We start from the raw sequence: 12,938 nt of genomic DNA on the forward strand, positions 1-12,938 counted from the left end.
CAAAGTGAATTCACTCCGATTTTTTAAAATTATAACAAATATATAGATAGTCTTAGGTAGGATTGTCTTTGACTATAGTTAATGATAATTAAATAAATGCAACACTATATTTACAGAAGGTCTCAAATTGTTTACAAATAGAAAGTAATCTGAAAGTTGAGCAGGCTTTCTGATAAATTCCATGCACTGTTTATTACATTCACTTACCATTCGCAAACACTGCTTCCGAGTACTGCAAAGCGGCTTTAGTTGTAAAAGGATCTCTACATGTACAGGCATTGAAAAGTTCATTGAGTGCAATTAGTTATATGGATCCCTAATTTGTTGAGGACGTTACTAATTTTTTCAATCTTTGGGATCTCGGATTCCTACTTGGGGTTGGCATCTCTGATGATGCATGTGCATTTCAATATCAATGTTGTGTTTGTGCAAATTCTTTCAGAAGCAAAACATTTCTAACAGTCACAACCTATACTTTATTGGGCAAAACAGGCTAAATGACCATGCTTAGTGTTTTCCCCAAAGTTGATAAAAATGCTCAGCTGATACTTAAATGTGATATCCCAAATAATGAAATTTCTTAGTTTTACCTTTCAGTACACTTTGAACATTGCCCTTGTGTCTTAACTAATGTATGTCATAGGTAGGTTATATTCAGGCTTTTGGAAATGTGTTGACTTTGTCCTATCTGATGTCAGCAAATGTTACATGAGAAACGGATTTGACATGGCCTGTTACAAGATTTGAATTCTTTAAACTCCGTCCTTTTCTGTGTCCTCATCAGCACAAGAGGATAGACATGTACCTCAGCAGCATTTACATGTTGTGTGGCTAGCATATTTTACTTTTGTTGTGTTTTGCGGTGCTGCATTGACATATGTGTACCAAATGTTTATTTTATAAAACTTGGAATTATTTTTGGAAATTATCAACACATTTCCTGTGTGTGTGTCCGGACATGAGGTGTTGCCATGGTTATAATCCACCTGGAGCCATTGTGTGGGAGAATGTGGGGTTGCCATGGTTATAATCCACCTGGAGCCATTGTGTGGGAGAATGCGGGGTTGCCATGGTTATAATCCACCTGGAGCCATTGAGTGGGAGAATGTGGGGTTGCCATGGTTATAATCCACCTGGAGCCATTGAGTGGGAGAATGTGGGGTTGCCATGGTTATAATCCACCTGGAGCCATTGTGTGGGAGAATGTGGGGTTGCCATGGTTATGATCCACCTGGAGCCATTGAGTGGGAGAATGTGGGGTTGCCATGGTTATAATCCACCTGGAGCCATTGTGTGGGAGAATGTGGGGTTGCCATGGTTATAATCCACCTGGAGTCATTGAGTGGGAGAATGTGGGGTTGCCATGGTTATAATCCACCTGGAGCCACTGTGTGGGTGAATGTGGTGTTGCCATGGTCATATTAACGTATAATCCACCTGGAGCCCCTGTGTGGGAGAATGTGGTGTTGCCATTTTCGTACCCCCGGCATGTAATGCAGCATGTCAATACAGTTGACGCCTCGTCTGTCTCTCTGTCCACCCGCCCGTCCATACGTAGTCATTTTGTTTCCAGAGCATAAGACAAAAACTCTTCAATTTTTTTAGACCAAAATTGATGGACTGAATAATCTGAACCTATGATTGTGCCTGTTGCTATTTACAGATTTTTGTAATTTTTAAATTTTTTTTTGTTTTTGCACGGAAGTGATTCGGACCTAGTCTCAAAAGGGTTGAATGAGCTCAAAAAAAAACTTCGGAATATCTTTCAGCAAAACTTGCCCGATATGTGAGGTAGACCTTAAAGTGGTGCCTTTTGCTATCTGCAGATTTTTGTGATATATCATTTTCCCATTTTCCATAGCAACAATTCTGACTTAGTCTCAAAATGGAGGGATGGGCTTCGTTTCCAGTGCACAACTTGAAAACCATTTCATATCTTTCAACAGATCTCGGCAGATGTATGAGACAGATCTTGAAGTGGTGCCTTTTGCTTTTTACAGATATATGGCATTTATATTTTTCATGATTTCCATGGAAACGATTCAAGCTTAGTCTAACAAGAAGACACAGTCATCGATATCCCCCGCATTACCTCAGATTTCAGTCATACTTGTTGCCATGGAAACACCAAAAATATTTTATTCAGAATTCCAAAACTATCAAAAGGCACAAGTACACCACTAGACTAATCTATGTGTCAAGTTTGGTGAAGAAATATTGAATGGTTTTAGAGTTCTGCTCCGGAAAAGATAAATGTGCACGGACGGATGGATGGACGGATGCACGGACGAACTAGATGCATTTTAACACCCCGTGCAAGACGTGTTGCGGGGGATAAAAAAACATTAAGTAACTGTCAGATGATTTGTTATGTGGGGGTTGGGGGGATATGTCATCTTCTGATGACTCTTGTCATTATCCACCTGGAGAAACTGTGTGGGAGAATGTGATGTTGCCATGGTTATAATCCACATGGAGCCACTGTGTGGGAGAATGTGATGTTGCCATGGTTATAATCCACATGGAGCCACTGTTTGGGAGAATGTGATGTTGCCATGGTTATAATCCACATGGAGCCACTGTGTGGGAGAATGTGATGTTGCCATGGTTATAATCCACATGGAGCTACTGTGTGGGAGAATGTGATGTTGCCATGGTTATAATCCACCTGGAGCCACTGTTTAGGAGAATCTGGGGTTACCATGGTTATAATCCACTTGGAACCACTGTTTGGGAGAATGTGATGTTGCCATGGTTATAATCCACCTGGAGCCACTGTTTAGGAGAATCTGGGGTTACCATGGTTATAATCCACTTGGAACCACTGTTTGGGAGAATGTGGCGTTGCCATGGTTAAAATCCACCTGGAGCCACTGTTTGGGAGAATGTGATGTTGCCATGGTTATAATCCACCTGGAGCCACTGTGTGGGAGAATTTGGAGTTGCCATGGTTATAATCCACCTGGAGCCACTGTGTGGGAGAATTTGGAGTTGCCATGGTTAAAATCCACATGGAGCCACTCAGATCAAAACAGACAACACAGTGAATATCTTTTATTTTATTGCAGTGTCTGTCACCTCTGATACCCAAATATCCTTTATCTAAGGTAATGGCATCTCACATACTGAATGAAGGAGCAGTACATTTTCTATCAGTGAAATATACCTTACATGGAGCTGTGTCAGTTGAACATACATCAAGATTTAATACATGTGGCTTGTGGAATGCTGAGAGTGAAGTTTGGAATCACAGATTTGTGAAAAACAAAGATTCATTGATACTGACATGATAAAACCACAAATATCACAGATAATGGTCACTTCAAATGACGCTAAGCCTCTGGCTCAGTAATCTCCAGCCAGGTTTTGCCAGGGTCTTGGAGTCTACAGAACACACACAGAGTCAGATCACGGAAGTTGTCCAGCTGAGCTATTGAGAAGGGCTTACCGCATGAAGAACACTGAAACATAATAACAATGTCATTCATATTGTCACTGACAATTACTATTTCCTGCCAAGAGTTGCTAGCTTCTTTCTTTGTATGTCTCTGATAGCATGTCTCTTGAGTTATTAAAATATCTCTGCACAGAAACCAAGGCAACCATCTCACGTGAAGCATCCTTCTTGGTACCCAACAATCACCAGGTTACACCATTATGATTGTTTAGAGTACCAAACCATTTACAATTTCCCAAATTTCACATTGACGAAATGATGGTAGACCTGTTACTGAATTTAGACATTATATTCATCAATTACTCCTTATTTCTTTTGCTATTTTCTTTACATTTTGAGAAAGAAATCATATATTTCTTGTTTTTAAAGGATTTAGTATGAAATGAAATGTTTTTGGATATCATGACCAAGAGTGCCATATTACCTTAATGACCTTGAGACCTATGGACCTTCTGTTCTCAAGGACAACGGGGATCTTGTCTGTGTTCTCAACATTCCACAGGCGGACAGTCTCATCCTACAAATCATACATTGGAGTCAGTGACACTGCGCTAGTGTAGAGGGGAGTAACACTTTAATCTGAATACCTAAGTGACCATTAATAATTTATGGCTAGGGGGTGATGATGACTTGTATGGAGAAGTATGTACAATGTGACTAACCGCCACAAAACATAACCACAAAGTGACTCCTCCCTACATGTCATGTAGTAAATCAATTACCCCATCCCTCATCCATTATTTTAAGCATAATTTTAAAATATTTTTATGGACAACATGTGTACAGAATTGATGACTACCCCTCCCTCTCCTAAACAATATGGGTGACCCTCTTAAAACCATCATCATCCCTCCCCAGCCATAAATTATGAATGGTCCCTTGAGGTGTTCTTGTGGTCCCATTTCATCAAAGGCTGATTGGTAGTGCTTCTGTCAAACACCATTTCCAAAGATGTTGTTTTGCATCAGACAAGCACAGAAGAACATCACATCTGCAGTTTCTACAAATACCTTTGAGCAAGAAAGAAGCCACTTCTGGTCATCGCTGAAGCAGACGTCATTCACCCAGTCTGTGTGTCCCTGTTGAGTTGACAAGTATGCATTTCAGCTTTGTTATGTTGATTAAACTATTTTGTGTGATAGAGAACAGGAAGAGGAAGTGTGAGAGATGGGTTTAATGCTGGTTTGAACAGTATATCAGTGAATTACATGTCATCAATTTATTATTAGGCCAAGAATATGTATACAACAATAGTGAAACCCAATAACACTGGTATGTGCTGACAAAGACCTTTCATCAGGGCCAGTACTGGGTACACGCACACACTTTTCTGCTGATCCTGTCCCTGCCAAGGGATGTGACTCTGCAGAGCAAATTAAGGTACTGACCCCTCACACAGATAAGAACACAACATTTTTCTAAATGTATCCCAGGAACTTAATGCATTTTTGTTCATTTTTAAATATGCTGTGACATACTCCAGATAAGAATGCTGAGCTCATTTGATTTCCTCATTCATATAATGCTCCTTCATTAACTGTGAGCAGTACAACTGCCCTGAGATGCGACACAACTTTGATAGCTTAGTTCCAGAGAGAGGGAAGTCAGCAGTGGTCATGCACCGTGTTCAGCACATTTGATATTTGATTTGAGTGAGTGAGTAAGTGAGTGAGTGAGAGAGAGAGAGAGAGAGAGAGAGAGGGAGATGTAAGTTAGCACTGAGTGTGTGATAGTGTTTATAGTGTGTTATAGATTCCTCCCTGGTTGGGGTAAATGCTGCTTTGCACACCTAAATTTCAATCAGTGCACATCAAACCTGTTGTGAGTTTGCAGACATTATTTCAAAACAATGACTGTGAACAGGACAAATCGTGGCTCTGCCCGATGTTGTACTGTGGTACTGTACCTGTAACTTGATCTTCTGTACGTGGTTGTCTGTGTCCCACACGACCACACTCTGATCATACGAACCTGTCACCAGCATCAGCCCTGAAAACATCAAGCCATTCAACCACAGGATAAAACAACTATTTTTAATTAAGGTCTGTTTTTCCAATGAAATGTGAAAAATATTCAACTTCTGTCTATTGTTAAGTCTGGGCAAGACGATCTTGTGACTGATGTTGGGAACACTGATCTCCAGCATCAGTATACAATAACACACTATTAACTAAATCATCAATCCTGTTGTTTTCAATTTCAGATGTTGTTGTTGTTGTTTAAAAGGTTTATGATAATGTAGCAATCACTGCGCACCACTTGGAAATTACAGCTCTTCATATAAACACAAATCAAGTTTCAGGCACATGACCTCACAATTTTCACACAACAAAACTCTACACTGACCAAAATAGAAGCATCAAAAGGGAGTTTCTCACCATCTTTGCTGAAATTGCAGCAGCTGACTGACCCCTCATGCTGGCCCTTCATACACACAGGACCCTTGGACCTGGAAGTATACTCACAAACGTAAGTGTCATTGTGACTGACTGGCAATATCATTACCACTACATGGCTAGGGCAATGATACTTACTGTACATGTGGTAATGTCATCACTAGTACATCACCGTGGCAATGTCATCACCAGTACATCCCTGTGGCAATGTCATTACCTGTACATCCCTGTGGCAATGTCATTACCTGTACATCCCTGTGGCAATGTCATTACCTGTACATCCCGGTGGCAATGTCATTACCTGTACATCCCTGTGGCAATGTCATTACCTGTACATCCCTGTGGCAATGTCATTACCTGTACATCCCTGTGCTAATGTCATTACCTGTACATCCCTGTAGCAATTTCATTACCTGTACACCCCTTTGGCAATGTCATTACCTGTTCATCCCTGTGGCAGTATTATTACCTGTACATCCCTGTGACAATGTCATTACCTGTACATCCCTGTGGCAATGTCATTACCTGTACATCCCTGTGGCAATGTCATCACCAGTACATCCCTGTGGCAGTGTCATCACCAGTACATCCCTGTGGCAATGTCATTACCTGTACATCCCTGTGGCAATGTCATCACCAGTACATCCCTGTGGCAGTGTCATCACCAGTACATCCCTGTGGCAATGTCATTACCTGTACATCCCTGTGGCAGTATTACTACCTGTACATCCCTGTTGCAATGTCATTACCTGTACATCCCTGTGGCAATGTCATTACCTGCACATCCCTGTGGCAATGTCATTACCTGTACATCCCTGTGGCAATGTCATTACCTGTACATCCCTGTGGCAATGTCATTACCTGTACATCCCTGTGGCAGTATTACTACCTGTACATCCCTGTGGCAATGTCATTACCTGTACATCCCTGTGGCAATGTCATTACCTGTACATCCCTGTGGCAATGTCATTACCTGCACATCCCTGTGGCAATGTCATTACCTGTACATCCCTGTGGTAATGTCATTACCTGTACATCCCTGTGGTAATGTCATTACCTGTACATCCCTGTGGCAATGTCATTACCTGTACATTCCTGAGGCAATATCATTATTACCTGTACATCCCTGTCGCAATGTCCCACTGCTGTACTGTTTTGTCCCACGATGTTGTGGCAAATTTGCGCTCATCATACGAGATAGCACAGCTTGACACAATGTTGAAGTGGCCCCTGTTACACAAGAGAATGGACTGTGAAGTAGTTTACTCTGTAAATTATTATCTACAATGTCTAATTTATGGTTTCAAGGGTTCTTCGAATGACATGTAGACATAATACACATAAAAGTTAAAATGCATGATGTCAACTTCTGTCATATGAGGAACATGTTTTCAGAGCACATTCTTACTCCTTCATCACTACAAAGTAGATATAATGTAACATATGTCATATTTGGGATTACACATTCTAAGTAAAGTACAAATTCTAGCGCTTTTTCGGTTGAGTCTCATCCGGATTTGAACCAGCACCCTCAGAGTCAGGCACCTAATTGCCAGCACACAAAGCAGATAGCTTTGTAAGTACATGAGAGCAAGAACATTGCTAGACTGGCTATGGTGTGCACTTAACAAGGGAAGCCAACAGTTAACTGGTGCTGAATGACAATGGCAATGAACTAGTAGGATCCTGGAGTTTATTCCATGGTAATTAGTCTGGATAGGACAAAGGGTCAATAAAAACACATACAATGTTTTATGTAACGTCAGTATGTCAGTTTGTTTCTTCCCTGCTTCAGTCATCTTGAATTCTTTATAGGTTTGTAGATGCTTATTAATGCCCTCCCATCACCAGTAGTGAGGCAGGTCTATTTTTAATCGAGTGTTGCGACAAGTCAATTAACATAAGTTACATGAATCCTGAACAGAACAGACAGTCATGAAGCTGCTCCACAGAAAGTTATTGCTGTTGTGATTTATATGCTCACTGATCATAGCACTCACAGGTTTTCTTACACAGTAGAACAAAGTTTTCTGGCACAAAAGAACTAGGTCTTCTACACACTAGAACATTCCTTCAATCACTGGCTCAAAACACTGACTTCTATAAAACTGCCCTATGCAATAAAAGGTGACGAGCAACATAGAGTTTACAAATGATGTATTAAGATGGGCTTCAGCCAACAAACACTTTCTCACTCTGCCCCAACTCACTCCAGCTGAATAGTAGTTGTACAAGTTCTGAGATCGAAGAACTTGGTTGATCTGTCCATGGACGTTGTGATGACTTTATCATCCTTGGGGGCAAAGATACAGCTGGTGATAGTGCTGGAATGGTGATCTGGAATAAGCAAGGAACTGATGCAGAGTTCAGACTCCAAGACATTTGTCCAGTGCTATCTCCTACTGGTTCCACAAACACATTATTAATATATTCTTAGTCTTATCAACTCAACAGGTATTAAGGTTCAAACATTGTGGTGTTATTGTCAACAATATGAAATATAATTTAATCATCTAAAGTTGTCATTATACAGCCTGAGTTGGTGATGTTTTCATCGAAAATCAATTGAGTAGATCTATTCTCATGCTGTTGATCACTGGATTGTCTGTCCAAACTTGATTATGTACAGATCGTTACCATAAAGCTGTAACATTGCTCAGTGCAGTGTCAAACTGGAAACTAACAAACAAAATGGTGAATTAAATTTGTTGAACACTGCTTTTAACAATATTCCCATTTTCACAGCATGTGAGCTTGCTGTAGGATGGAAGCCTGAAGTAATGAACTATTCACACGTGAACCACTTTGGTAAAACCCATCCATCGTTATGGTATTGACAAGCCTGACAGTGATCTGGGATTCAATTAGATGACACTAGTTTCTGGTGCATCTAAGGGATGCAACTATGAAGTATCAGAACATCTGAGATGACTGCCTCTCTTTCATTCCGATTTCTAATCGTTCACAAGTTGAACATTTATACACATGAAGAGGAACACCTTATGGATAGACAACTTCTTTATTGTTACATATGTTTCCGTGTACATGCTTAAGCAATGGTCTATTCATAAGAAGTGTTTGTCTACATTATACCAAGTTCTAATGCCACTTAAAGATTTATCCATACACAAAGCACTGACTAGTAAGATGAGATGACCCAGCCATTGCAGTTGAATTTCAATGTAGTGTAGAAATAGTCATATGCTACCTTTGAGGTTGTGAATTATCTCCCCTGATCTGGTGTCCCAGATTTTCAGGATGTTGTCCATGTCAGAACCAGAGCACACCATCGTCTCATCATGTGACAGTTTACAGCAGGTGACCACCCCGCCATGCTTCCCTGACCACTGAACACAAGAGAATAAACTTTAGTGCTCTTGTACTTCATCAGTACATCAGCCTTCCTAATATATCAACTTGAATATTCTGGAAGTTCCTCCTCTGTCAAAATGTATATGCATGAAAAAGTGTATGACTGGACACTACTAAGGACATGAACATGCTGTTTTCAAAGGACTGTCAGCAAAGTTAGCTACTTGTCTGAAGCTCAGGTAATTTTTAACGCAGTGCACAGTCCTAAGTAAATATTTCTTCAAATATTATAGGTCAGTATTTGGAAAACTTCAGAGTACATTTAGAGTACTGTATGGAATTTAATAGTGTATCATTAATCTTGTGTTTCATTTCATATATGCACCACAATATTGCTACTCCTGTGTAAATATATCAATAAACAATAAAACAATAATTTTTCAGATAAACATGTCTGCTATGTGATTCTAAGACAGTACACCATTGGTGTGGTGTGTATCTGCAATGTTTCATAAATTATTTCCTACTGTATTGTGCATATTTTTATCCCTACATACGCTGATACAGCCCCTATCTGTAGCCCTTAAGGCTATATTGGAAATTAGATTCTTACTGATGAAGCTGAGGGCCGTCATCATTAGTGGGAACAAGTATGTGAAGTTTCAACTTTATTGTTGCACTTACAGCAGTTTCTGTGGAGATGATAAACCACTGATAACGAAGACACGTCATAAACAAACTAAAACTGCCGGCTGGTGAGCAAAACCTGCTGACATCATCAAACACTGTTTGGGATTCTCATACCTTTTCTGCAACAATCTGAGTGTCCCAGAACTTGACCTTTTTGTCCCATCCACAACTCACAAAACTGGAAAAAAATCATATTGTCTAAAACAATATTCACATCTCTGTACAAGGAGCCCATTTCTGACAAAACTGATCCAGTTCATTGTACCCTGTGCCATGCCATTCTGTCATAAGATGGTGAATTACTATGTGGGTAAAGAGTTCATTAGCACTACAAGATTGTAAATGCACATGAATGCACTTTATTCTGGTTTCTGATTAACAGTAGAAATGAGATGAAATATACTCTTCAAAAAAGTTGGGGATCTTCATTTTTTAAATTTGAAATAAAAATATTTCAAATTTAATATTTAAAAATATTTAGGAGATTTATCGAAGTCAATCAATGTTGATATGATATTACTGAATGTTTTGAGTGTGCATCACCATTTGCACTTCCTTACAACCATAGTTATTTGGAATGTAGTCACTTTTGAAAGATGATTGGTGTATCATCGGGCATGTAATTTGCACGAATACGATTTTCATTTTAAAACATACAACTAGAAACAAACACTGACAAATGTGTGATGCAAGATGAGTATAAAACAACCCTGTCAAAATCAAGAATGGGACCCCATGCACATGTATGGGGCTCCACGGTTGTGCAACTGCATATCCTGCGTTGTGTTTATGGGTGGTAATAGAGGGAAATGGTGGTGCGTTCATAAGACGTCTGTCCTTGAAACGTTTGTTAACATTTAAACTTCCTATCAAAATTGAAAGTTCATTATCCCCTAGTATTTTTAGGAGTATACATACATCAGTTCAAGGAATAGTGTGTTTCTAAACATCAGTGCAGTGGGGTACCCTAATGCATCCACTCAGAAAGAAGAACCGGGTTCAATTTCCCACATGGGTACATTGTGTGAAGCCCATTTCTGATGTCCCCAACTTTGACATTGCTGGAATATTGCTTAAAATTGTGTAAAACCATTCTCACTCACTACAGAATGTCTGTAATACTGGGTTCCTGCTGCAGATTACCACTGAATGAACTACTCTCCAGCTTCATCTCTCTAACTGCATCTGGTCATAACCTACCTTCTCCCATCAGATGTGATCCTGGCTTCATTGACTGGCATGTCATGTATATTGTCCAGGCTGTGCAACACTCCCCCAGACCCAAAGCTCCATAGCTTGACACTCTTGTCATCTGATGCTGTCACAAATTTAGTACCACCATCGAAAAACTGACAACTGTTTACTCCCTTTGAGTGTTCCCTGAGAACTCGCATCCGTACCTATGAAACAAAAGACACAGTGATGTGGTTGAGCAGTATCAGGACTCAAATACTGTCAAGTGGTTTGGCAGAGGCAGATTTTAACATCCTTATTTCGTTTCATATTTTATCAGTAATAATTATTTTCCATTTCAAGTATGGAATAAGTTTTCTTTTTGGGTGGCAGGGTAGCCTAGTGGTTGAAACATTCACTTGTCACATCAAGGATCTGGTTTGATTCCCCAAATGAATGAATATGATCAATATGTTCATGCTTGCAGCATGCTACAAGGTCAACAGCATTTTCAGTCTGCTAATATTATCTGATGAAGGTGAAGAAAAAGAATAGGAAGAAATATTGGTGATGGATTTTTATTACAAGAACTGAAGTCTCATAAGATGCAGCAGACAGAAACTGCCTATTATGGAAATCAATATAATGTTTACACAAATGATATATTATCCATATATATATGGGCTGTGACATTCACACTCAGTGTCTGTCTGTTAACATAAGTGCATGTTTATCAAACAAACACTTAATATATTTTCAAACATTTGTCTTTTTTAGAAACAATACATTTCAACAGACAGTAACACTCATACATGAATGACTTGCACAATATCTACGGCTGTCTCCTATTCTTGAGGGTTTCCTATTCTTGCCGTAAACTTGCACATTTTCTGCCGAGATCACGGATGCGTGATACTTAACGGTTGTTTACATCACTAACCGGTAACTAGGAAGGGGCTCAAGTTTGTGAATTCTCAAAATCTTGCAATACAACGAATATTTGTGAGTTTTAACCAACTTGGAAAAATTGTAACTTTTCCCGCCCTTTCCGACAACATTCCCCTTCCTTACACCTAATAATGTTACTTTCTCGTTATGCCGCGAGAATAGGAGACGCTCGAAAAGTCAGCGGCAGATGACCATGTTTTACATCGAGCTCAAGTGCGATAATACACCTGATGGATCAAGCAGTTGATAAATGAAGATGTTTGAGGGGGAATCTCTTCATTTAAAAACAACAAGCATACATATAAAAAGAACTGTTTGTACTATTTTTCAGCCAATATCCGTAAGTACCGTGAGAATAGGAGACGCCAGTATAGTAGCTATAACCATGCAGCTTCCTAGAGCAGGTTTCTCTCCTCCCACATGCATACTTAGCGTCCCTGTTTTTGTGGTGTATAACAGATTAATGCAGAGTCCAGATTGTTCTTTAAAAAGTGATTATACAAAATATAAATTTCATTGGTGTCAAGCTGAGAATGTACCTGAGCTAAGTCTTCATGTTCCCACACTGCCTTGTCTTTTTGTGCATCAGTTTGTGCCGCAAGATTCAGATCTCGACTCAGCTCCAGAGCCAAATCTAATTCATCTTCTGCCATGTTTTCTAGTTTGTATGACTACTTTCTTTCATGTCGTCTGGTTTGGGTGTACTGTTTATATATACTGTTCACAGATCTCACGTACTATGAGCACAGAGTAACCTCATTCATGTTTCTGACTTCTTTGCGTCTATCGTTACCAACCGGAAGTCTGTCGGTGCGAGTCTATGTGTGATTGTCGTAATAAAAGGAAATACCCTTAACTAATTTAATAAATAGATGGGAACTAATGTTTCTATCCTAATTATCATGTATAAAGATAACATATGCTCCAATAATCAGTATGATACTTTCTGTATCTCTCCTTGG

At 39.6% G+C, this 12,938-nt stretch overlaps 1 protein-coding gene across 1 annotated transcript; it reads right to left on the reverse strand.

The window, feature by feature from the left end:
- Positions 1-1,681: 1,681 nt before the first annotated feature.
- Positions 1,682-12,806, reverse strand: LOC137258022 (WD repeat-containing protein 88-like). Its single transcript, XM_067795558.1, has 11 exons — positions 12,516-12,806; positions 11,056-11,255; positions 9,970-10,033; positions 9,062-9,200; positions 8,064-8,190; positions 6,970-7,083; positions 5,836-5,906; positions 5,364-5,446; positions 4,468-4,536; positions 3,882-3,974; positions 1,682-3,461 (listed from the first exon to the last, which is right to left on the reverse strand). Exons 1-11 carry the CDS (start codon positions 12,627-12,629, stop codon positions 3,333-3,335), a joined length of 1,203 nt encoding a protein of 400 aa, XP_067651659.1. The 5' UTR covers positions 12,630-12,806; the 3' UTR covers positions 1,682-3,332.
- Positions 12,807-12,938: the final 132 nt, after the last annotated feature.

The sequence above is a fragment of the Haliotis asinina genome, chromosome 12, assembly GCF_037392515.1.
Source record: "Haliotis asinina isolate JCU_RB_2024 chromosome 12, JCU_Hal_asi_v2, whole genome shotgun sequence".
NCBI lineage: Eukaryota > Metazoa > Mollusca > Gastropoda > Lepetellida > Haliotidae > Haliotis > Haliotis asinina.

What these genes read in the sequence shown, in the direction of transcription:
- LOC137258022 (XM_067795558.1), bottom strand. Translation starts at nt 12,629, where the DNA reads ATGGCAGAAGATGAATTAGATTTGGCTCTGGAGCTGAGTCGAGATCTG. An exon ending in AACATGAAGACTTAGCTCAG is followed by an intron (nt 11,256 to 12,515) that starts GTACATTCTCAG and finishes TTTGTTTCATAG; the next exon opens with GTACGGATGCGAGTTCTCAG. An exon ending in GATAATTCACAACCTCAAAG is followed by an intron (nt 8,191 to 9,061) that starts GTAGCATATGAC and finishes TGCTTATTCCAG; the next exon opens with ATCACCATTCCAGCACTATC.